The 27,025-nt window shown below is 44.0% G+C and overlaps 1 protein-coding gene across 1 annotated transcript; it reads right to left on the bottom strand.

Annotated features, from left to right (window-relative positions):
* Positions 1 to 1,555: 1,555 nt before the first annotated feature.
* Positions 1,556 to 27,025, bottom strand: LOC309865185 (uncharacterized protein C6orf118; the record flags this gene model as incomplete). The annotated part of the gene is made up of 7 exons (XM_082731364.1): positions 26,952 to 27,025; positions 18,430 to 19,103; positions 17,444 to 17,566; positions 16,247 to 16,306; positions 5,112 to 5,236; positions 1,995 to 2,053; positions 1,556 to 1,665 (listed from the first exon to the last, which is right to left on the bottom strand). Exons 1-7 carry the CDS (start codon positions 26,974 to 26,976, stop codon positions 1,556 to 1,558), a joined length of 1,176 nt encoding a protein of 391 aa, XP_082587490.1. The 5' UTR covers positions 26,977 to 27,025.

The following is a 27,025-nucleotide window of genomic DNA, read 5'->3' as shown; positions in this document are numbered from 1 at the left end:
GATGGTTGACAGAGGGAAAGGGCTAGAGGGGTGGACGAAATGAGTGAATTGGAGAGGAAGACTCGGGCTTCCAGTTACAGAATGAGTAAGGCACAGTGTTAAAGAGCAGAGCATAAGGAATTCAGTCATTGATACTGTAACAGTGATGTACTTGGATACATGATAGCTACACTCCTGGTGAGCATCCCATAATGCACAAATGTGTCAAATCACCAAGTTGTACACCTGGAATTAATGTAACATTGTGTCAGTTATATTAAAAAGAAAAGAAGAAAAAAGAAAGAAAAGAAGGAAAGAAAAGAAAAGAAGAGAAAAGACAAGAAAGGAAAAGAAAAGAAAATGGTGGAGCTGTCTTAGGAGACAGCAAGGAAATAGGAAACAGGGAGCTGGAGTCCCATCCATGACTTTTCTATAGGAGGAACCCAAGAATACACAACATGGGTGCAGGAGGAAGATGGACCCCACCCCTCATAAGTCCTAACACAGGGTCAGAAGACAAGCACTGCACCAGCCTAGGATAAAAAAAAGACGCCAGGACTGTGGCCACAAGAAGCCCTTGGAAGCTGGCCAACAGGTGACTCACCCAAGTGCTGCTCGCAGGGAGGAAAGAAGTAACAGAAGGAAACAAAAGATCCCAGCAAGAAGAGGCATTTGAGGCCAAGTTCTGCTAAGAACTTAAAACAGGCTAGTCTGTAAGTATCCCCCAGAAGCTGCTGAGGTGGGGAGAAAGTGATTCCAGCATGAGTTAGTATTTAACAAACTTGGAAGAAAAATGGCATTTGGCTGAATCATTGCATTAATAGTATAGAGCGTATTTTGGTTACTTAATCATATTCTTAACTGTGTATCTAATTTTAAAATAATTTTAATATTTATTTAATGCATAAATAAATGCATAATAAAATTTATTTAATTCAACTGTGTAGTCTTCCTCACAAGCAGCCATGAGGAAGAGGAGGAACGGGCAGGACCACTCCCCCGAGCCAAGTTCCCTGGTCCTACTTCCCATGGATACTTTCATTTATTTAATCCTCACAGCGTACCTGAGAGGGAAGTACCATTCTTATCCTCAACTAACAGGCAGGCAGCTGAGACTTGGAGTTGCAATAACAAAGCTGGCGGTCTTGGTGATCTACCAGCCCCGTGGCCTGCCAGGGAGATGAGTCCAGCCCAGCACACCATGGGAGTGGGGCTGACCCGACATAGAATGTGTCTGTAAGACAGAGGGCATTGAAAACTGGGACAGCCTGGGAAACGTATTGTTTGTGAACACTGATGTCTTTGAGCCGGGAAAAGAGATGTACAGGTTCTGGAATCCAGAATGGACTGTCTCCCTTGCTGCTACCCTGGCAACCACAAGAGGTCACAACCCCGTGTACTGTGGTTCAGTCCCATGTAGGGTGCTGAGTTGTGTCCACAGCCCCCTCCGAAGCCTGTCATTATGTCAAGACCCTTTCTATAGGGTATGATTAGTCTTTCAGCATTCCCTCATGGGAACTGTTCCATTACGTATATCACTTGCTCAATTCCTTAGCATCTATTCCACACATCTTGGTCAAAACGTGACATAATTCTTTCTACAGGAGGTCTTGACTAAACTCGTTATTCTGCTAAAAACCACAAAGATCTTAGAGAAGAAGGATGTGGTGTCCATGTCCAGAGAAACTAAAAACCGAAGGTGCACAAAGCACCAGCAACAGCAGTCATAGTCTCCACACCTGACAGGACAGATTACAGAGATGAAAAGTCTCCTGCACCTTTAAAGTACTTAATTTAACCTCTTCAGATTAAATGAGAACTTGCTGGATTTCTACAGAACTTGATGGAAAAAAGTACGCAAATAAAATTTAATAAGCTCTCTGAAAAAAAAAGAAAAAAAGATAAAAACTTTCAAACGAATAATAGCCGGCAACCGTAAATTGCAGACAGTCACAGACAAGGACATGGAGAGCCTTCACGCAGCCGTCAGAAGGACACGTCCCACAACTACTTGCCTGATTTTTCCTTAGCAGATTGCAGCAGTGTTTGCTCCCTCTCGAGTTCACTTCTGAGTCTACAGGTTTGGTGATAAAAAAAAAAAAAAAAGCAGTAAAACATCAGGACTCCATTCATACCTTTCTTCCCTATTTTATGCCATAAGTCTTTCTTAAAAATTGAGAAACAGGGGCACCTGGGTGGCTCAGTGGGTTAAAGCCTCTGCCTTCAGCTCAGGTCATGATCCCAGAGTTCTAGGATCAAGCCCCACATCAGGCTCTTTGCTCGGCAGGGAGTCTGCTTCCCTCTCTCTCTCTGCCTGTCTCTCTGCCTACTTGTGATCTCTGTCAAATAAATAAATAAAATCTTTATAAAAAATTGAGAAACAAAAAGTGATCTCAGTTTCTATCAAAAAAGGTTCTTTGAAGCCCTATATAAAATGAAAGCCTCAGTCAGTCAAACTAAATAAACAAAAGAATACTTTCTTATGCAGATTGTGTAAACCACTAGTTGAAAAAGCTGGTTAATATAAAACAAATGATTTCGTATAGTGTTTATGGATATTATTTTGTTACTGGAAATTCTACACAGCAAGGAGGCAAAGAAACTAGAATTTACACTCTGAGATGGACAAGAGATAAGGGGCAGTGAAGACATATGACTGCAGCTAGAATGCACACTGCCTGTTCCCTGGCCCGGGTGATTTCCTCCCACAGATACAATTCACAAATCCCACTATTTTTACACTAAAAATAAAATAAAAGACATTTTAAAAGAAGGAAATGAAAACATCTATAATCTCTTTGTATCCTCTCCCAGGTTAAAACAAAACAAAACAAAAACTAAATCAGCTGTCTAATGTCTAATACATTGTGGGATGGGAAAAGGGAGTCTAATATGTATCTACATATCTCTTGTACAGAGAAATCCTGTGATTTTGTTAAAAATATCAGCACCACAAATGAGTCGATGCTTCCAATCTACAGGGGCCTAATGGTTAAATAGCTTCACAGACATTAGTTCATTTTATCAGAGATGAAAAGAAATAGAAAAGTATTCTGACTCATAATTTTAGGAATTTGAAATTAAATGAATTAATAAGAATGGTAACAGCCTTGTCAATATGCAGAGTCAGGGCATTTAGTTTCCAGAAGTGTTAAACACGTTATAGCTTTAAATACTATGTTTTATTCCATTGCTTTTTCTTTTTCTTCTGAGACTTCAGTTATATGTAAATTGGATCTTCTTTGCCTGTGTTCCATTTTAACCAGTTTTCCGTTTTTCCTCTCTCTTCTTATTTCTTTTGTTATCTCATCTTCATTCTCTGACTGGTTTTTTGTTTGTCACAAAAGACTATCCCTCCTTGGGTGTGTCATAATTTTGTCTGGATATCTGACATAATTTTCACTTTTTCAACAATCTTTCCTCAGTGGTCAAATCCTGCTTCATGTCTTCTTTTTCATTGCTATGCTTAGTGTTTACATTTCTACCTCAAGGTCATTTTCACAGCTCAAAATGTTCTTTTAAGACTATTTCACTAAGTTTGGTGTGCTGTGGTACAGTTTTCTTCTCCAACTGTTGTTGTCGTTGGATGGTAGGGGTTTTCATCAGTTCAATTGCCTGGTCCTCATTTTATCAAGAAACAGTTGCTTGTGCAGACAGGGATCATTTGCAAATCTGCATTTTTCATGGGCAGGGATAGCAGTTTGGGGAGTGTGTGAGGTTCCTAATTCAAGAGGACACATTTTTGTCAGAATAGCAAAGTATGCTTTTATTCCTATTTTAGTGCGTTTTATTTTGATCTTTTACTGGACAACTTTTTTTTTTTTTTTTTTTTTTTTTTTTTAGGAAAGAAAGAACAGTAGTGAAAGGGTCATGTATCCTTCAATTTTTTTCTTTTATGGGATTCTAAATTCCGCTCCCTTCCTTCTTTTTCTCTTCAATGCACAGCTCTAAAGAATGCTGATCACTTCCTTTTAAAGCTCTTCCCACCATATCATTATCATTTCAGCAGTGTTCCTTGCTTCTATGCTCACTTCAAAGTCCTTTCCATTTAAGTGAGCGCTCTGATAGACCAGTAAACTCTGTGGTCTTATTTAGGAAAGCTGCTCTCCCTCCCTTCCTCGCCCCCACCCCTCTCTCTCTCTTCCTCTCCCTTCCCTCCCCTTTCCACCTCTCCTTCACCTTCTCCACCCCTCCCCCTCTCTCAGGACTTCCCCGTCCCCCTCTTTCTCTCTCCCTCCTCTCTCTGTTCCCGACCCACTTCTTCCTCTCTCTCTCTCTCTCTCTCTCTCTCTCTCTCTCTCTCACCCTCCGGCACTAATTTTAGAACATGATAGGCCTTCAACCAGCTCCATTCTTCTCTCTTCCCCCACCTCCCTTGTTCTCACCAAGGTTTGCAGAAAGACAGCAGATAATGATTCACTGGCATTTGATGTGTATTATTCTAATTACAAGTATTTTGAAGTTTGGTGGTTTTTTTGTCTTCTACTTATCCTGAAAGCATGGTTGTGTCTTTTGGGCTTTTGTTTCTTATTTTGTTTTCTTAATGATATTTTGGGTGTGTTGGCTCTGCTTCAATCTTCTTTAAATCCTCTATAAAATATATGCCCTATCCAGTTGTGATTTCATCTGAAAGACTACACAGAAAAATTAAAAGATTTTTTTAAAGTTAAAAACATAATAAGATCATTCATGAAAGGTATGTTGACTTTGTAGCAGTGTCACCTGCTTATACAAAGCAGGTGACAAATCCCAATCTTAAACAAAGAGAAGATGTCTTCAGAGGCCATCCCAAACCACCCTCTCCTTCTCATACAAACACCAGATTTTGTTGAATTTCCTAGCAACAGATGTAATGGCTTATGAAAGAGGCCAGATGACAGGGAATTAGTACAGGCAAAGCACCTTCCCCAACAGTGCAGAAAAAAATGTAAATATATATGCTTGTCACATGGTTTTAAAATATTATAAAATAATATAATCTCAACATGAATCAAATCAGACTGTTAACTCTTACTTGTCATTATGCTCCATGGCTGCTTTGGTGGCTGCGACCATCGCCCTCAGTTCCTCCTTGGCCATATTATAAAATAATATAATCTCAACATGAATCAAATCAGACTGTTAACTCTTACTTGTCATTATGCTCCATGGCTGCTTTGGTGGCTGCGACCATCGCCCTCAGTTCCTCCTTGGCCTGGGTGACATCTGCAGTCTTCACTGGTCTCCTCTCCAGCCCCTTGGCATTAGCCAGCAGAGTCTAGGAATTACAAGGTCATAATGAGTAAGACACACGCAGGAAAGGTGAACATTTTCCCTTTTTGTTATTAATTGTATTCAAAATATCCTGTGTCAAACAGAAATTCTAGGTAAAATAGGCAAATAGGATGAAAGGGAGGAGAAAATATTGGAGGAGGGATAACTAGTCATATAAAGATCTCGGTAAAATATTGTTTTTTAAGATTTTATTTTCTTAAGAAAGTTAAAAAGTGGTAGGAGTTCACTGTGGGTTTGGGTGGGAAAAAGAAATGCTAAATAAATTGTTCCAAGTATCTTATCATGAGCACCAGAATTATTTCTAAATTGATGAGAAACCATTTAATTTGATTATTCTACATGGATATAAAGCAATGCTGAACTCAAATGTGGAGGAACAAAGATCTCTGCTTCATTAAGTGATAGGTTGCCACATTTCCAGAAACAGAAAGAGGGGTCTGACACCCTGTTGGCCAGGGAGTTTTCATGCTGATATTTGATTGGGATGAAGGCATGTATGCTCCTTTTGGACTCAACCTCAAAACCCAAGAAATATGGTAGACCCCCAACTGGAGGCTTTGTTTATTCCTGTCAAACAAAAGTTTATTTTTCTGCAGCATGAAAAGCTCAAAACATGCACGTTTGGATTAAGGAGTAAATCAGAGATGGGGAAGATGGCAATGAAGTAGGAGGACACCAGGCTCACTTCATCCCTCAAATACAACTGGCTAACTATCAAATCCGTAAATACCCCCCCAGAAATTGAGCTGAAGACCGGCCGAACAAACTCCACAACTAAAGGTAGACAAAAGCCCACATCAAGGAAGGCAGGAAGTGTGGAGACGTGGTTTGGGAGAGAAATGGGTGGTGGCCAATGTAATGAGGAGAGTGCTACAGTCTCCAATAAGGGTGAGAGACAGACTAGCACATAGGGTAACCCACAAGGGGGAACACAAATCCCCATACCAATTGGCTTGGAAACAAGAGGGGCTGAATTTCATGAGTTCTTGCAACTAGTAGGGCTTAAAGCCTAGAGTTTTAAAGGTCAGTGCGCCTGGTTCAGGGAGAGCTCCAAGGTCATTGGGGCTACTCCAGGAGACAAGGCAGGGCAAGCAGCAGAGATACAGAATGGAAACAGCAATCCAAAGAGTGCCTGGAGCACATAGTGGGGAGGTTATTTGCTCATCTTGGAGTATGTCCTAGAGAGGACGTGTTCACAGAGAGACCCCTCTGGGAACAAAGGAACTGACAAGCACCATTTCCTTTACAACCCTCAGCATAAGCACAGGGCCACCTTCAGGAACCAGTACCACTTGGACACTCTCTACCTAACTTGCTTATACCAAGCTCTGCTCAGTGGAACCCACTATCCCAGCCACATCTGCCATGGTCCTAGTAAAGGAGATCTCCTGTCCCAGAAGAATAGCCTAAACCCCTGCCAACACCGTATCTCCCAATCTGGGAGTTTTCCAGGGCCTCAGTGCCAATGGTAGTGGTGACAAGTCTTATTTCAAAAGCGGAATACGCTTAGTTAAAGTGCACCACATTCAGGCAAGGGACAAAACACTGCCCACAATAGGCAAAGAGAGCCTCTGCAGATAACTGTCCTAAAGGATAAAGTGGCCAGGAAAAAGCAGCAGAGTGCATGCAGCCCACATTGGAGACACTCCCTGAAGTGCCAGGCCCTGTGGAATAGGGCACAGTACATGACAGGGCACTACAGGACTCTTCTTCATAAGGCCATTAACCTCAAGAACAGGGAGATGTAGCTGACTTTTCTAACACAGAGAAACAGGAATAGACAAAATGACAAGACAAAAGAGAAGACAAAATGGGAAGAGTTTGTCCAGATTGAAAGAACAGGATAAGGCCACAGTCAGAGATCTAAGATACAGATGTGGGGCGCCTGGGTGGCTCAGTGGGTTAAGCCGCTGCCTTCGCCTCAGGTCATGATCTCAGGGTCCTGGGATCGAGTCCCGCATCGGGCTCTCTGCTTGGCAGGGAGCCTGCTTCCCTCTCTCTCTCTCTGCCTGCCTCTCCGTCTACTTGTGATTTCTCTCTGTCAAATAAATAAATAAAATCTTTAAAAAAATAAAATAAAAAAAATAAGATACAGATGTAAGTAACAATCCTGAAGGAGTATTTAAAGTAATGATCATAAAGATATTCACTGGACTTGAGAAAACAATAGAAGACAGAGTGAAGGAAAGTAATCAAGCTGAACAAAAGAGAGTAAAAAGACTTATGCAAAACAAGAATAGACTTAGGGAACTCAGTGACTCCATCAAACATAATAACAATCATATTATAGGGATCCCAGAAGCAAGAGAGAGAAAAGGGGACATAAAATTTATTTGTAGAAATAGCTAAAAATTTCCCTATTCTGGAAAGGGAAAGAGACATTAAGATCCATTAGGCAGAGAGAACACCCAACAAAATTAAATTTTTTAAGAATTTTTTTTTAATTTAAAAAGGAGGGGTGCCTAGGTGGCTCAGTGGGTTAAAGCCTCTGCCTTCAGCTCAGGTCATGATCCCAGGGTCCTGGGATTGAGCCCCACATTAGGCTCTCTGCTCAACAGGGAGCCCGCTTCTTCCTCTCTCTCTCTGCCTGCCTCTCCCACTTGTGATCTCTGCCTGTCAAATAAATAAATAAAATCTTTAAAAAATTTTTAAAAAGGATATCCACACCAAGACATATTGTAATTAAGTTGGTAAAATGTAGTGATAAAGAAAAAAAATTTAAAGCATTAAGACATATGTAGACAGGGGCGCCTGGGTGCCTCAGTGGGTTAAAGCCTCTGCCTTTGGCTCAGGTCATGATACCAGGGTCCTGGGATCGAGCCCGACATCGGGCTTTCTGTTCTGCAGGGAGCCTGCTTCCCTCTCTCTCTCTGCCTGCCTCTCTGCCTACTTGTGATCTCTGTCTGTCAAATAAATAAATAAAATATAATAAAAAAAATTTTTAAAGACATATATAGACAGTTACATATAGGGGAAACCCTACAAGGCTATCAGTGGATTTTTCTGTAGAAACTTTGCAAGCCAGAAAAGGGTGGCATGAAATATTTAAAGTGCTGAATGGGGAAAATCTGTAGCTAAGAATACTCTATTCAGCAAGGCTAAAATTCAGAATAGAAGGAGAGATAAAGAGTTTCCCAGACAGGGGCGCCTGGATGGCTCAGTGGGTTAAACCACTGCCTTCAGCTCAGGTCATGATCTCAGGGTCCTGGGATCGAGTCCCGCATCGGGCTCTCTGCTCAGCAGGGAGCCTGCTTCCTCCTCTCTCTCTGTCTGCCTCTCTGCCTACTTGTAATCTCTCTCTTTCAAATAAATAAATAAAATTAAAAAAAAAAATAAAGAGTTTCCCAGACAAATAAAAACTAAAGGGGTTCACAACTAAACCAGCCCTACAAGAAATATTTAAAGGGATATTTTGAGTATAAAGAAAAGACCAAAAGTGACAGTACCAAAGGTTGGAAACACAAAAGCAGTACAAACAAACATTTCTATAAAAAGTCAGTCACGGAATTCACAAAATAAAAGGATATAAATTATGACACCATATACCTAAAATGTGGGAAGGAGAGGACTAAAGAACGTGTTCAAGCTTAAACAATAATCAAGTTAATATAGACTGCTGTATGTAGATTTATATGCAAACCTAATGGTAACCACAAATCAAAAACCAGTAATAGATATACAAAGAATAACAAAATCCAAATGTAACACTAAGAAAACCAACAAATTATGAAAGAAGAAAGGATCAGAAAAAAAACTTCAAAAACAAAGACAAAATAAGTAACAAAATGACAATATATACATATCTATCAATAATTACTTTGAATGTAAGCAGACTGAATACTCCAAGCAAAAGACACAGGATGACAGAATGGATAAAAAACAAGACCCATCTATACGCTGCCTACAGGAGACTCATTTCAGACCTAAAGAAACCTGCAGATTGAAAGTGAGGGGATGGAGGAATATTTATCATGCAAATGAGTATCAAAATAAAGCTGGAGTAGCAATATATATTTTAAAGATTTTATTTATTTATTTGACAGAGAGATAGAGAGTACAAGTAGGCAGAGTGTCAGGGAGAGGGAGAAGCAGGCTGCCATCTAGCAGGGAGCCCAATGTGGGGCTCGATCCCAGCACCCTGGGATCATGACCTGACCTGAAGGCAGCTGCTCAACTGACTGAGCCAGCCGTGTACCCCAGACAATATAGATTGTAAAACAAAGACTGGAACAAGAGACAAAGAAGAACCATATATAGTAACAAAAGGGGTAATCTAATAAGAAGATATAACAACTCTAAATATTTATGCACCCAACATGGGAGCATGCAAATACATAAAGCAGTTACTAATGAACATAAGGGAATTAATTGATAGTAATACAATAATAGTAGGGGACTTTAACACTCCACTTACATCAATGGACAGATCATTCAATCAGACAATCAGCAAGAAAACAATGGCATTGAGTGTCACATTGGTCCAGGAAGATTTAAGAGATATATATTTTAACATTCTACCCTACAACATCAAAATACACGTTCTTCTCAGGTGTACATGGAACATTCTCCAGAATGGATCACATATTGGGCCACAGAAACAGTATTAACAGGTCAAAGAGATCCAAGTCATGCTATGCAGCTTTTCTGATCACAATGCACTGAAACTAGAAATCAAACACAAGAAAAAAATATGGAAAGACTACAAATAAAAGGATGTTAAATAACATGCTACTAAACAATTAATAGGTTAACCAAGAAATCAAAGAAGAAATCCAAAAAAAGTACATGGGAACAACTGAAAATAAAAAAAAAACACATGGTCCAAAACCTCTGGGAGGCAGCAAAAGCTCTTCTAAGGGGGAAGTTTATAGCAATACAGGCCTACCACCAAAGGCAAAAAAAAAAAAAAAAAAATCTCAAATAAACAACCTAACCTTATACCTAAGGGAGCTAGAAAAAGAGCAATAAACAAAACAAAAGAAGAAGAAGAAGAAGAAGAGGAAGGAGGAGGAGGAGAAAAAAGAAATAATAAAGATTAGATCAGAAATAAATGATATAGAAAGAGAAAGAAAGAAAGAGAAAGGAAGGAAGGAAGGAAGGAAGGAAGGAAGGAAGGAAGGGTAGAACAAATCAATGAAATCAGGAGCTGGTACTTTGAAAAAAAAATAAGCTAACAAAAATTGTTAAATAAAACTATATAGGATGCCTGGGTGGCTCTGTTAGTTAAGCCCCCAATTCTTTTTTTTTTTTTTTTTAAGATTTTACCCATTTATTTGAGAAAGAGTCAGAGTGAGATTACGAGAACAAGTTGGGGGAGAGGAGCAGAGGGAGAAGCAGACACCCTGAAGAACAGGGAGCCTGACTTGTGGTTTGATCCCAGGACACTGGGATCATGACCTGAGCCAAAGATAGGCGCTCAACCAACTGAGCCACCGAGGTGCCCCCTTTTTCTTTGATTTTCTCTTTTCTTCTCTTTATTTTGTTTTTTTTTTAAGCCTCCAGCTCTTGATTTTGGCTCAGGTCATGATCTCAGAGTTGTGAGATTGAGCCTCATGTTGGGCTTTGTGCTCAGGGAAATCTGCTCAAAATTCTCTTTCTCCCTCTCTCAAAACAAATAAATCTGTAAAAATAAATAAGTAAGTAAGTAAAATTACAAATGAGAAAGGAGGAAGAACTACCAATATCACAGCAATACAAACAATTACAAGAGACTATTGTGAAAAACCATATGCCAACAAATCAGACAACCTAAAAGAAATGGACAAATTCCAAGCAACATATAACCTACTGAAGCTGAAGCAGGAAGAAATAGAAAAATTGAATAGACTATGTTCCAGAAAGGAGATGGAATCAGTAATCAAAAAACCCTCAACAAACCAAAATCCAAGATCGGTTGGCTTCATAGCTGAATTCTACCAGACTTTTCAAGAAGAGTTAATACTATTTCTCAAACCATTCCAAAAAAATGAAAGCGGGGGGAAAACTTCCAAATTCATTCTATGAGGCCAACATTACCCTGATACCCAAAAAAGATAAAGATGCCACCAAAAACAAAACAAAACAAACAAAAAATACCTACAGTCCAGTATGGTTGATAAACATAAATGTAGAAATACTCAACAGGGACACCTAGTGGCTTAGTTGGTTAAGTGTCTGCCTTCAGCTCAGGTCATGATCCCAAGGTCCTGGGATAGAGTCCCACATGCGACACCTTGCTCACCCGGGAGCTGCTTCTCCCTCTGCTCCTCCCCCAACCCCACGCATTTCTCTCCCTCTCTCTCTGACAGATAAATACATAAAATCTTTTTTAAAAATCCTCAACAAAATGCTAGCAAACCAAATCCAACAATACATTTTAAAAATCATTCACCACAATCAAGAGGGATTTACTCCCAATATGCAAGTGTAGTTCAATATTTGCAAATCAATGTGAAACATCAAATCAATAAAAGGGTAAAAACCATGGGATCATTTCAATAGATGCAGGAAAAAAGCATTTGACAAAGTGTAACATCCATTCATGATAAAAGCCCTCAAGTAGGTTTATAGGAAACAAACCTCAACATAATGAAGGCCATATATAAATATATATATACCAAACATCATACTCATCAGGGAAAAACTGAGAGCTTCCCCTCTAATGTCAGTAACAAGATAAGGATGTCTACTCTCACCACTTTTATTCAAAATAGAACTAGAATTCCTAGCCACAACAATGAAACAACAAAAAAAACAAACAAATAAATAAATAAATAAATAGTATCCAAACTGGAGAAGTAAGACTCACTATTTGTAGATGCCATGATACTCTATAAAGAAAACCCTAAAGATCACCAAAAAACTACTAGAACAGATAAAGGAATTCTATAAAGTTTCAGGATACAAAATCGATGTGCAGAAATCTGTTGTATTTCTATATGCTAATGATGAAGCAGCAGAAAAACTAAGAAGACAAGCCTATTTACAATTGCACCAAAAATAATAAGACACCAAGAATAAACTTAACCAAAGAGATAAAAGACCTGTACTCTGAAAACTAAAATATTGATGAAAGAAATTGAAAAGGACACAAAGAAATGGAAAGAGATTCCATGCGCATGGATTGGAAGAGGAAATATTGTTGAAATGTCTATACTACCCAAAGCAATCTACAGATTTAATACAAACCCTACCAAAATACCAACAACATTTTCCACAGAACTAGAATTTTTAAAATCCTAAAATTTATATGAAATCACAAGAACCCCAATTGCCAAATCAGTCTTGAAAAAGAAAAGCAAAGCTGGAGGTATCACAATTCCAGATTTCAAGTTATATTACAAAGCTGTAGTAATCTAAACAGTCTAGTATTGGCACAAAAATAGACACATAGCTCAATAGAACAACAGAAAGCCCAGAAATGAACCCACAATTATATGGTTGATTAATCTTTGACAAAGCAGGAAAGAATAGCCAAAGGAAAAGGATAATCTCTTCAATAAACAGTGTTGGGAAAACTGGACAGCTACATTGAGAAAAAAGGAAACTGGAACACTTTCTTACACCATATACAAAAATAAGCTCAAAATGGATTAAGAAGGGCACCTGGGTGGCTCAGTTGGTTAAGCGTTTTCCTTTGACACGGGTCATGATCCCAGGGTCCTGGGATGGAGACCCGTGTTGGGCTCCCTGCTCAGTGGGTAACCTGCTTCTCCCTCTCGCTCTCCCCCCGCTTGTGTTCCCTTTCAAGCTGTCTCTCTCTATATATATCAAATAAATAAATAAAATCTTTAGGAGAAACGGATTAAAGGCCTTAATATGAGACCTGAAGTCATAAAAGTCCTAGAAGAGAGCATAGGCAGTAAGGTCTCTGACACTGGCCTTAGCAACATTCTCCTAGATCTGTTTCCTGAAGCAAGGGAAATAAAAGCAAAAATAAACTATTGGTACTATATCAAATAAAGCTTCTGTACAGTGAAGGAAACAATCAACAAAAATAAAGACAACCTATGGAATAGGAGAAGATACTTGCAAATGACATATCGAACGAGGGGTTGGTATCCAAAATATGTAAAGAACTTAAACTCAACACTCAAAATTCAACTCAAGGCTCAACACACGAAAAACCAAATAATCCCGTTCAAAATGGGCAGAAAGGGAGTGCCTGGGTGGGGAAGTCAGTTAGGGATCTGACTCTGGGTTTCAGCTCAGGTCGTGATCTCAGAGTTGTGGGATTGAGGCCCACATTGTGCTCCACACTGAGCATGGAGTCTCCTCGAGATTCTCTCTCTCTCCCTCTGCCCCTTCTGATCGTGCACTCTCTCTCTCTAAAATAAATAATTTTTTTAATGGGCAGAAGAAATGAATGACATTTGTCCAAAGAAGACATCAAGATAGATGGCCAAGAGACATGAAAAAATGGTCCACACTACTCACCCTGAGGGAAATGCAAAATAAAAACTATAATGACATCATCGCCGCGCAGCTATCAGAATGGCTAAAGTCAACAACACAAGAAACAAGATATTGGTGGATTTGTGGAGAAAGGGGCATGCTGTTACACTGTTGGAAGAGGAAATATTGTTGAAATGTCTATACTACCCAAAGCAATGGAAATGTCAACTGGTGCAGCCAGGCTGGAAAACAGTTCAGACATTCTGCGAAAGGTTAAAAATAGAGCTACACTACAATCCAGTAATTGAGGTACTGGGTATTTCCCCAAAGAATACAAAACACTAATGTAAAGAGAGACATACACCCCAATGTTTACAGCAGCATTGCTTACAACAGCTAAATTATGGAAGTAGCCCAAGTGTCCATAGACTTACAAATGGATAAAGAAGACGTGGTGTATGGATATACAATGGAGTATTACTCAGCCATAAAAAAGAAGGAAAACTTGACATTTGCACCTACATGGATGGAGCTAGAGAGTGTAATGCTGAGTGAAAAAAATCAGCCAGAGAAAGACAAATACCCTATGATCTCACTCACCTGTGGAATTTAAGAAACAAAACAAAAATCAAAGGGGGCAAGAGACAGCAATAATCCAAGAAACAGACTTATAACTACAGAGAGCGGATGGTTCCCAGAAGGACGGGGGGGGGGGGGATGGCAGACGGAGGGATGGGGATTAAGGAGCACGTGTGTCCTGCGGACCACCTCGTGGTGTGTGGAAATGATGAATCACTCTCTGGTACGCCTGAAACGAAGATGACACTGTATGTTAGCTAACTGGAATTAAAATAAAAAAATAAAATAACTCCAGAGGAAAAGAATTAAGAAGTAAATCAGAACTGGCCTTGTAATGCTGTGAGTTTTCTCAGATCCAAAGAAACTATACTTCCCAATGTATAAGATAGGATGTTTAACATGTATTGAATTCAAGAAGTCAAGAGTAGTTTTAGCAGCGTCACTCTTCATTTTCAAGACTGAGAAAGTTACTCCTGCTCTGTTCTTCTTACTGGAACCTTCACACGTGTGAACACAAGCCTGGAGGGAGTCCGAGGGCTTGTGAGCTGGGGGAGGGGGAATCCCTGTGGCTAGTCATCACAGTGCCTTCTTCGTGCTTTCCCTAAGGGTACCAAAAGCCCCTGCTCCCTGGTAATTCCGGACAGAGCGCCACTTCCATTCCCAAAGTGTTTCGACATGGTTACTTTAGTGGTTTGGGAACATTGTCAGCATGTCCCCATACACCCCACCCCCAACTCTGCCTCCCGCTTCTGTGTCTGGGTCCAAATTCCTCTTGTCTCATCAGGACTCCTGTCACTGGATTAGGAACACCCCCACACAACGACTTCATCCCCACTTGATTACGTTTGCACAGACCCTATTTCGCAGGAAGGTCACACTCACAGTTTCCAAGCGCATACGGTGTTTTGGAGGACACTACTCAGACGCGCACAGCTGCCTCTCGGGGGACATGCAGGGAAGGCGTGTAATCCAGGCCACCGAGTGGCACTGGGGAGATGAGGACAACTACTACTTAGCTACTCCAGTAGCTAAAGTTCAATGAAGGACAGCGTAAAAAAGGTGTTGGAAACTCTATTTTGAGGTATTTATGGGACATCTTCTAAATTTTATATCATTGTTATAACAAATTACCATACATTATGTGGCTTAACATAAACCTATCGCCGACGTTCTGTAGGGCAGGAGTCTGGGTTCGCTCTGCGGGGCCCTGCTAGGGTCTCCCTGGGCTGAAATCAGGGTGCCGGCTGGGTTCCTTCCTTTCTCACGGCTCTGGGGCAGAATCTCCCCCAGGATCCCTCCGTGGCTGGCAGGACCCACTTCCTTGCAGGTGTAGGACTGAGCCCCTGTCCTTGCCGGCTGTCAGCTCCTGCATGCCTCTCCCCAGTCCCTGTCTGTAGGGCCTCCATCCAGAGCCCCCAACAGCCATGGAACCCTCCTCTCCCAGGGCATCTCTCTGACTCCCGCTCGGCCGCTTCTCCCTTCTGAGCGCAGCCAGAGAAGGTTCTCTGCTGGGAGGGACCCGTGGGATCAGATGGGCCCATCCAGGTAACTCTGGGAAACCTCCCTATTTTTTAGGTCTGCAATCTGCTCGCTCTGGACACCCAAGTGTTCATGTCCAGCAGGAAGCTAGAAACAAGTATAACCTAGAACCCCCAGGAAATATCTGGGTGACATACACAGAGCTGGGAGTCAGCAATGCAGGGGTGTGCACGTGTAGCTCATAGCCAGGGCAAGAGGGAGAAAAGAGAGGGACAACGCCTGGGGAAACAGTCCGGTGAGGACGGGGTTACGGAAGGGAGGAGCCAGAGAGGTCACTGAGGATGGGTGGCCAGAGACGCCGGCAAAGCCCAGGAGCTGTGTACGCCTCCTACCATGCCACCACTCACTCTCCCGTGGGCAGGAGGGAAATTCTTTACCCACGGTGTCCTTCAGCTCTCGAGACACAAATGGGGCTTCTTGGATTCAGAATGCTTTCCCCTACTCGTGAAACGGGAAGAAATGGAGTAGTCTCTATTCAGACGCCTGGAGGATGGGCTGTTACCTTGTCCTGGGACGTGGCCTGGGACTGCAGAAGGATTGCCATGTACAGCTCATATTCATCCTGTACCAAAACAACCAAAAAATTCATTGAAAATGTGTTATATCACCACAGTGTAAGTTTCTTCACAGGGACAAATAATACGGAAGTTAAGGGTGTCAGTTTAGATCATTTTAAAAACTACAAAATGTTCCTTCAATATATAACCCACAGAACACACAATGAAGTGTATAAAATCGCACCAACTTCAAAGCACATTTGAGCGTGAACTGTTGATCACCTCAGAATAGCTTCCTAAAATACCCTGACACACATACAACATGTGATCTCCTGCCATACAGAGGCTCAGTGAGTCCTGCCCACCCGCCAGGACTCACTGGTTCCATGGCCGTTGGGGGGCTCCGGGATGAGGACCCACATACAGGGACTAGAGAGAGGAGCTCCCTAGGGATGGGGACGTTCTCTGGAGAACAGGCTACTGTGTGGCTGCTCTTAAGCATTCCTTGTCTTCAGGACTCAGGCAATTGCAAGATCTGGAAGCAATCTCCATAATACCCATCACTCTTTTACCCCCTATCCCCACCTCTTTCCTCTCTGAAACCCTCAGTGTGTTTCGCAGGGTCCATAGTCCCTCATGGTTTGTCTCCCTCTCTGACTCCTCTCCCTTCACTGGGTGTTATACCTAACTAATGAATCACTAAACCCTACTTCAAAAACTAATGATGTACTGTACAGTGAGTAACTGAACATAATAAATAAACAAATACACACACACACGCACACTAGATCTGGAAGCAACCTCTTTTCAACTCAGTTTTGATATGAAGGTCACTTTCATCATGAAATCACAGCAGATTTATAATTCCATAAGAATGTATATGAAATAATTATGAATACTTATAAAATTTAAATGTTACATATGTGCAATTTAGAAAAACCTATAAATAATTGGGAGATTTTAGTGGGGGGGGGTGTGGGCTTGAGGAGTGAGCTAGCTGGTTATTTACTCCCATGGCCTTCTTGTAATTGATGTAATGTAATGTGTATATGCACATTACTTTGAGTCTGTGAGTGATTTTCATCATCTGTAGGATGGAGGCCATAATGCTTGGCAGAATTTCTGGGAGAATTGAGACTCTGTGTGCAGAACATCATGTGTGGCTCTCAGTGGTTATGTGGGAAATAAACATTTTTTATTACCTTGACTTCTTTCAAGATGTCACCAAATATCAAAGAACTATTGCAAATATCTTCAAAGACTTCTCCAAAGATGTGCAGTCTGTTGAACTGCTGAGGTTCACATATGCACACTTTCTGGAGCTCCTGGTAGAAAAACAGAACCCGTCATTTCAGGATGTCTTCATTTTCCTTTCCAAATAACTTCTCAGGTGGAGGAATAAGAACTTCCACGGAGCTTTCTATTAGAGAGCCCAGCTCCCACCACCCCAGAGTTGGGTCCAGGCAGAGCCAGGTAGCAAACCAAGGGGCATCTGATTCCCTCTGAGCAGTGCTGAGAAGGTCTGACTGCATGGTTGTCAAAGTCATTGATCTACGTTTTTTTCATTCACTCCCTTACATGCTGTCCTCGAGGACACTGCATCCACAACATCCCCAGGGTCTGCCTCTTTCCATTAGTCCTCTCAGCCAAAACCCTCATCAGGTTTGGTTATTTCTCAGCTATGCTGCTCTCTCTTCCCTTCCTGCATTTTCACTCTTGCATCACATCCGTGGTCCCTGTGGATGACTCACAGCCCCCAGGGAGTTCACCAAAGCTCTTCCCATCATGCTAACCATGTTCCACAGACATGGGTGACTCTGGGAAGACTCTATCTACCTAACCATCTACTCCCACCTCACTCTCCCTGCACATGCTTCCATAGTGAGTTAGGCAAACCTCTCCTCAGATGAGTCTGCTATCCATGAACATTGTATACCCCAGCTGCCAGGCAGTATCTGACGCCCTGCTTATGAGGTCCCCTCCAACTGACCCATTTCCAGACTTAGCCTTCCTTTACCTCCCCCTATTATCATCTACCTCATGCCAGATGTTCTCAGCACCTGCTAGGTGCACTCTTTTCTACCTGGAAATGTAAAGGAGGTGCCTGAATGCAGGTCTCCACCCATGACATTTAGACCCCAGGAACTACAGCAGTGTGACCGCAGTACAGCAGAATCATCCTCCTCACCTGTTCCAACTTCTTTTCATGGCATATCGCTGCCTTTCTCCCAGTGAAATCGTGCTTCATGAGATCTTGTTTTGCAAGAACTTCTTTTTGGAAGCACAGGAACTTTCTGTACTTGTCTGTCTTTGTAATACCAGCTAGGTAGGAGCTGATGTACTGGTACTTATCCTTGGGTGGGGGAGACATCACACACTGACGGCTGGACTCCACTGTTCTGTACTTGAGAACCTTCATCTCTGGCAATCTCAGCTCTTCTCTTCTCCGCAGTTCTGCAGAAGCCTCTTTTCCTGGAGCCTTCCTTGGAATGAAGTCCTCTTCTGAAGTGCGGGAAATAGGCTCCAGAGGGTCCAGATACCTGAATAGTGGTGTGGTCTGGACATGTTTTGGACTCAGAGCTGTATTGATGGTAAAATAAGCCAAAGCATCTTTCATCTTTGCAATCTTCTTATCAGATGGTTTCTCTACTTTGAAGATCTTTTCCCCTTTTGGTCTATTGGCATTGGGCCAGTGATAGAGGATTGTCTCAGGAGGCCTGTAGAGCTTATTGGAATTCAAGTGCCCAGAGGTGTAGAGATAGATGTCATCTCTGTGATCTTTCTGAAGTTTGTTCAAAAGCTTTGTTAGATTGCATAAAGGCCTATCACCTTGCACCCCACAGTGCTTCCATCTCGCGTAAACTGGTCAGAAGAGATAATAAGGTTACTAAATATTAGTTCCACAATAAGATAACAGCTGTGTGCATTTGCTGAGCTTGCATATCCCATTCCCAGAGGAGGAACCAACAGACACAGACAGAAAACAACACAAAAGCCAGGCCTAGCAGCCAACGGGGGGCCGCTGGATACAAGGATACGCAGCTCTGATCAGAAAGCCCAGGGGCTTGCAGGGATGTCTGGCTGGCCTGCTCAGTTCATAGAACGTGCAACTCTTGATCTTGGGGTTGTAGTTTCGAACCCCATGTTGGGTGGGAAGATTACTTAAAAATATAATCTGGGGGACACCTGGGTAGCTCAGTGGGTTAAGCAGCTGCCTTCGGCTCAGGTCATGATCCCAGCGTCCTGGGATCGAGTCCCGCATCGGCCTCCTTGCTCTGCAGGGAGCCTGCTTCTCCCTCTGCCTGCCATTCTGTCTGCCTGTGCTTGCTCGCTCTCTCTCTCTTTCTGATAAATAAAATCTTAAAAATAAAATAAAATCTGGAAGGGAGTCAGAGAGAGAAGGCGAGAGGGAGGGAGGAAAGGAAGTCAGTCAGTCAGTCAGTCCTCCGTCCAGGGCCCTTCAAAGCCAGGAAGAACGAGGAAGGGATTTTTGGTTCAACACAGGGTCTCTTACCATAGTAGCAAAAGTTCTGAAAGGAAAGTTTAACAGTGTAATTATAATTCCTAATGATGGTGCTTAGAGACATTCACCCCTTAGAAATAAAGACAGATGTTTTTCTTTCTCTCTTCATATTGAAATGACTCAGAGTCCCTGATCAAACCCCTCAGTGACTGCCGAGCCAGGCACCCCTTCTCCTCCCATCCCCACTTGTAGGAAGATAAGGAGTAAGTTGATGAGGACCTCAGCTCCTTCCACAAAGGGCCCTGCTTCTCATATGCCCCAGTGGTAGGGTCTAGGAGGGCACATGGTACAGGACATGAAACTGTAAAACCTGAAATTTTGAGTCAGTTTCCTGACCACGTGATCTCAAAAAGCTTACATAATCTCTCTGAATCATAGTTTCTCCCTCTGCAAGATCAGGATAATCATCCTACTCAAAAGGATTGATTGGCAGCTAAATGGAATCACATTTGTCAGAAAGGCCCATGGCCTGAAACAGACACTCCATAAATGGTATATATTTTTAAGAAAGGATTCTAGGACAGGGGACACCTTCTGAAATGCTTCTGGTAAAACATGAACTGGCCCAGACTTCAACATGGGGAAAGGAGATTTCTTTTTGGCCATGCACTGTGAGGGCCACAGAGCAGCTAGCCCACAGAGTCACCTTCCCAGAGAACCCTGGAGGAACAAATAAGCAGATTCTCTGTCCCCAGCATGTGACCTGCGCTGGGAAGGGCACTGGCAGCAGAGTGGTAAAGCAGGCCCACTAGAGGCCTCAAGGGCCCATTCTGAACTCCCACAGACCACGCATTACTCAGTCTCTCTGGTACTTTTAAGGATTCCATCCGTAACTGGTTTTGTCCCCATTTTGTGAAAGGGAAGCTGAGAAGGAGTTCTGGGACCCACTCAGGTCCAGACACCTAACTAGTGGCAGAACTGATTCCTGAATACAGCATCTTTAACCAAACCACTAGATCATCTCTCTCATTCCACAGGGGCCTGGCCAACACAGGGCAGGACTTTCTGGGACCCAAGCCCCATCCAAATCCATTTCCTTGACCAATCCGTGTCTGAAGTAATGATGATGAATCAGGATACGTGGTTTCCTCTGTTTTCACCTAAGAAAAGAAAGGCCCGGAGAATATGAAGAAGTAGAATCACTTCTATTATTATGTAGCAAATTATCACTAACTTCGTAGCCTCAAACTCACGTATCAGATCACTATTCTGCAGGTCCAAACTCCAACATGAAGGAGTTGGGTTCTCAACTCAAGATACTACAACACAGATACCAAAATGTGGACCTGATTGAGGTCTTGGAAGCTTTCAGAGAAAACTGGCTTCCGGGTTCATTCCTGTTGTTGACAGAATCCAACTCCTTGAGATTGTAGGACAGATGTCCCCACTTCCTGGCTATTGGTGGGGGTCACTCTAAGCTCCCAGTGACTGCCCTCACACCTGAACACACGGATCTCCTCATCCCTGAGTCCCCCTTCTCATACTTCTCATGCCCCAGACCTCTGACGCCTCCTCCATGGCCAGCTTCATGTGATTAGGTCAGGCCCACCCAGCAGGTTTCTTGTCTTGAGGTCACTGGTACTGTGGGACATAGTGCAATCACAGAGCACTCTCTCATCATGTTCAATGTCTTCAGGACTGCCAAGTACAACACCAGAGGTCAGGGAAACTTGAGCCATCTCTGAGTTCTCCCCATCTCAGGATGCTGACGAGCCCAGAGCACAGTCTCTCCTTGCATTGTCCCATGAACAGACAAATGAACCTTTCCCATCTGTGTGGTCAGATAGTAGAGCAAATACTTCCGGCAGTAGAATTCTTGAGAATTTATCCCTATTGATCAGCTTCTTACTTCAAAGAAACCACTTATAAAATGTTAAAATATTAAAAGTACCATTTTTGAAGACAGTTAATCATTATAATTAATCAAAAGCACAAACATTAAAGAAGACACGTTGTATTTGTTGGGCTTCTCCAGAGGACAAAACCAATAGGAGAGAGAGAGAGAGAGAATATGTAAATAGATTTGTCATAAGGATTTGGCTCACTTGGTTATGCCCACTGGCAAGTCCAGAATCTGCACGGTCGTTCAGCATGTGGGATACCCACTTCATGTCCAAGGCTTTCTTGATTCTACTAAGGCTTTCAACAGATTAAATGAGGCCCACCCACATTTCAGAGAGCAATCTGCGTGACTCAAAAATCTACTGATAAAAATGTTAATTTTTTATCCAACAAACATCCTTAACAGAAATATCCAGAATGAAATGGGCACTGTGCCCTCGCTGAGGTGAAGCCTAAAATCCACCATCATGCACGTTACTCCAATTCTCTTTGGAAAGTGGGAGAAGGAGGCAGCTCAGTTGTTTATTTTATTTCTGAAAAGGATTTGAAACCCCCAGAAAATGAGCAAAATCATTTTCCTACTTAGAATTTTTTTCTTTAGATTACAACAAGACTTGCTTTACTAGATTTAGAGATTCTGGATTTCATTTCTCTTTCCTAAGTTCTTACAATATGTACCAGGGCTCCCATACTGGCACAAATATTTTAATTTTTTTTTTTTTTAGCTGAAAACATTGTTTGTTATTTGCATGTTCTTCCATCTCAATCTGACAGAAAAAGAACAGAAAAGGTTGAAATAATTCATTGGGAAATGTGCTTCTTTGCCAAATAATCTGGAAACAAATTTGTTTTAAGTGAAACCAATGTTGAATAGATATTGATAAGACATAGTAATAGGTTTGGGGGATTAGTTTCAAGTTAATAAATATTTCAAGCATTAGCATTTGAAATTTTTAAACACAAGGTATAGTTACTGGTGTTTCATCTTTTCCAAGATGAAGCAGTAGGTCCTTAATGTCAAAATTATTACAAGTCACTTCCCTGTGTTTTGTGGTCTTGGGGAAACTTGGAATCCCATAGAAGCTAAACATCTTTTTGGACTGTTTCCCTCACCTCCAGACTTAAGTTAGCAATATCCTTAGTATGTGTTAGAGGCAAGAATTGAGAGAAAAGAGCAGCCAGTCCTAGCCCCACAGACTCCTTGCCCTGTGGGGCACATACAGCCAGAGGAGAGCCCCGGCGCCTTGGGGAACCAGGCAGGCCAGGCTGGATGTTTAAATCCCTTGAAGCATCCACATGGGGCCCCTTCTGTCTGTGCAGAACCTCTTCCTCTGGCTGTTTGGCTCTCCCCCATTTTAATCACCTGTAGGATATTTAGAACTTTTCTCAAGATTGTAAGCTCTCTTTCCAGAACTCTGTGGTTGGCTTTGTACTGGCTACCCCCTGTAATATCCTTCCCCTGTGATTTCTACTTTTTCTCAGGGGAAGAAACTGTTTTATTAACATTGGCATCTCCATAAAAATACCAAGAGTAACTAGTTTGCTAGTTATGAGTAAATGTGGAAAAGAAATCATATTTTTAAAATTTTTAAAATTAGTATTTTTTTAAAGATTTTATTTATTTATTTATTTATTTATTTATTTATTTATTTGACACAGAAAGAGAGCAGGAGCACACAAGTGAGGGGAGTAGGAGTGGGAGAGGGAGACGCAGGCTCCCTGCTGAGCAAGCAGCTGGATTCGGGACTTGATCCCAGGATCCTGGGATCATGACCTGAGCCAAAGGCAGTTGCTTAACCAAGTGAGCCACCCAGGCTCATATTTTAGAATGTTAAATAATAAGGTCAAATTCTACTCTGTACCACACTGCTGAATCCCTCAGAGGACTCCTCAGCAGCATCTGAAAGCCCCGTAGAGACTGAGCTACCTGATGGGGGAAATGTACCAGCCGGGGGAGAAGCACACATCTCCAGTGCTAGAGTGAGAAGGAAAAACACACTTGACAGGACTTATCTTCGATGGGCTGGGCGTGGGAAGCAGATTAAGGGGTCCACCCAATTCTATGTTGCAGAGGAAGGGACTTCGCAGATTTCGTTACAGTTATGACCTTAGAATGAAGAGATTTCCCAGAGTTACCTGGATGGGCCCATCTGATCCCACGGGTCCCTCCCAGCAGAGAACCTTCTCTGGCTGCGCTCAGAAGGGAGAAGCGGCCGAGCGGGAGTCAGAGAGATGCCCTGGGAGAGGAGGGTTCCATGGCTGTTGGGGGCTCTGGATGGAGGCCCTACAGACAGGGACTGGGGAGAGGCATGCAGGAGCTGACAGCCGGCAAGGACAGGGGCTCAGTCCTACACCCGCAAGGAAGTGGGTCCTGCCGGCCACGGAGGGATCCTGGAGGAGATTCTGCCCCAGAGTCATGAGAAAGGAAGGTACCCAGCCGGCACCCTCGCAAGGCCCCGCAGAGCAAACCCAGACCCCTGCCCTACAGAACGCAGCAGGCAGGGTGGTTCCCAGGCCTGGCGGGGCTGGAGGGTGGTGATGCTGAGGTGGGGGTTAGTCGCCAGCAGAAGAGGCAGGAAAATCGCTAAGTAGTCCTGACAATTCAGGGATAGCCTGAAGTGAGGGGAGTGAGGGGGGGAGGCATGCACAGGACACCCCCACCCCCCAGACCAAGGATTCCAAATGGAAGAACGCAGTGATACCGCCTAACATTACAGAGGAGAGGCTCCGGTTTCTTTACGTGCATATTAAAGAAAATATAGCCTCCAAAGGCTGGAAGACTGTGAAAATCTCCCCGCGGCCCACTGCACAGCCGCTGCACAGCCGGGGTGCGGGGCCTGCACCCTGCCTCTCTGGGGGGCGTACCTTTGCTCTGCACCCGATTTACTTGTAAGAGTTTTATCTGGCAACTCATTTTCCCTCCTATTTTTTAACTTATGGGAGGTGTACTTACTAAGAAATACCAAAATAAGAAGAGCCCCTTCTCTGTTTCCAACCACCGTGTTACACGGTTGCCCGAGGGTACGCAGACAGCTTGTGATTTAAATCTTACAGGGCAGTTCTTTTTTTTTTTTCTTTTTTTAATTCTTCTTTATTAACATATAATGTATTACTAGCCCCAGGGGTACAGCTCTGTGAATCGCCAGGTTTACACACTTCACAGCACTCACTATAGCACAGACCTTCCCCAATGTCCACAACCCAACCACCCTGTCCCTACAACCCTCGCCCTGGCAACCCTCATTTGTTTTGTGAGATTAAGAGTCTTTTATGGTTTGTTTTCCTCCCAATCCCATCTTGTTTCATTTATTCCTTTCCTACCCCCCAAACCCACACGTTGCCTCTCAACTTCCTCATATCAGGGAGATCATATGATAACTGTCTTTCTCTGACTTACTTGGCCCTGCATAATACCCTCTAGTTCCATCCGCGTGGACATCCAGATGGCCAACAGACACATGAAAAAGTGCTCCACATCACTGGGCATCAGGGAAATACAAATCAAAACCACAATGAGATATCACCTCACACCAGTCAGAACGGCTAAAATTAACCAGTCAGGGAATGACAGATGCTGGCGAGGATGCGGAGAAAGGGGAGCCTCCTACACTGTTGGTGGGAATGCAAGCTGGTGCAGCCACTCTGGAACACAGACATGGAGGTTACAGGGCAGTTCTGGAACGCTGAGTACCGCGCGCACAGAGCTTGCGGGGCAAAAAGGGCCTCAGACGTTGGGTGCACGCAGCACCGCGTCTGCGGGCCCCCACGGGCTCCACCTCCCGCTGCCGGAGCACCCCTGGGCCAGACAGAAACAAGTATCGGGCGCAAAACCGAGCCATTGGACGACTGGCAGGGCCCCAGGTGGACCTCACCGTGCAGGGAAGCCCCCCCGGAAGCCAAGAGGAACTTGGAACCGCGGAAACAGCACGCCTGGAAAGTCAGACCGCGCGCCCAGAGACCGGACAGACGTGGGCATGTAGAGCCTTTATAAAAACGGGGTTCTCGTGCACACAGTCAGTGAGTGCAGTCACTGCTGGAGGACCCGACGCCACCCACGGTCGGGAGCTCACGGGAGAGGAGTGCCCTGCACCCCTCACTTCGCCGCGGGGGAGAATGAGCCACAGGTGGTTTCATTCTGGCCTGAGGGGGTCAGTCCAGGCTACCTGCTCGCCTGCTCTCACCAGCCCACCAAGGCAGGTGCGTAGAAGGGCGCGATGCCCTGCAGGGAGTACAATGGATTTCTTTATTTCTTTCTTTTCTTTTAATTTCTCATGCTTGAGTTTTCTGGGGTTTTGTTTGTTTGTTTTGTTTTTATTTTATTTTTTAATCATTTGACAGACACAGATCACAAGCAGGCAGAGAGGCAGGCAGAGAGGGAGGGGGAAGCAGGCTCCCTGCTGAGCAGACAGCCGGATGCGGGGCTCGATCCCAGGACCCTGAGATCATGACCCGAGCCAAAGGCAGAGGCTTTAACCCACTGAGCCACCCCGGCGCCCCTGGAATTTCTTTCAACATGGTTATAACTTAGACTCTACGACTCCGTGCAGCAAGCTTTCTCCCAATTCAAAATTCCTCGGGATCAACGATCCCGTTTTCAGGCCGCGGTGTGGCGGGAAAGCGAGGGCTTCGGGGTCCGGTCCTAGAATCACAGCAGTAACCCTCGCCTTCGGGGACCGGAAGCTAAATAAACGCGACGGCCGTCCGGTGGTGGGCGGCTGGGGGAGGACGCCAGGGTGCCCTCCGTGGGAGGCTTTTTGGAAAGCGCACTCGGACCACCGTCTGGAAGTCTCCCCCTTCGGCTCTCCTCCTCGCAGAGAACACACGCGTGCGCAAGCACACACACGGCCCGCACACCTGCACACACACACACACGGCCCGCACACCTGCACGCACACGCGGCACGCACACCTGCACGCACACGCGGCACGCACAACTGCACGCACACACACGGCCCGCACACCTGCACGCACACACACGGCACGCACACCTGCACGCACACGCGGCACGCACACCTGCACACACACGCGGCCCGCACAACTGCACGCACACACACGGCCCGCACACCTGCACGCACACACACGGCACCCTGCACGCACACGCGGCACGCACACCTGCACACACGCGGCACGTACGCGCGCACACGACCTGCTTCCCCAGAGTGTGGCTCCCGGGCTTTCGGAGGTGGCACCGCGTCCCCAGACGCATCCCTGGGCACCCGGGGCTGAGGGGCAGCCCCAGCAAGGCTTTCGTTTTCCACCCCGGGCTGGGAGCCCCTCGGGGCCTGGGCAAACCGCAGGTCCCACAGACCTCAGCCTGCAAACACAGAGCGCCGGGCGCGCACTTACGCTCGGGCTCCGGACCCCCCGCCATCGCCTGGGCTGCGCGGCTCAGGAGTGCGGCCGCCGTTACCGCGGAGACA

The sequence above is a fragment of the Mustela nivalis genome, assembly GCF_964662115.1.
Source record: "Mustela nivalis genome assembly, chromosome: 5".
NCBI lineage: Eukaryota > Metazoa > Chordata > Mammalia > Carnivora > Mustelidae > Mustela > Mustela nivalis.
Note: the sequence above shows the minus strand (reverse complement) of the source record. Positions and strands in the feature narration are given on the sequence as shown.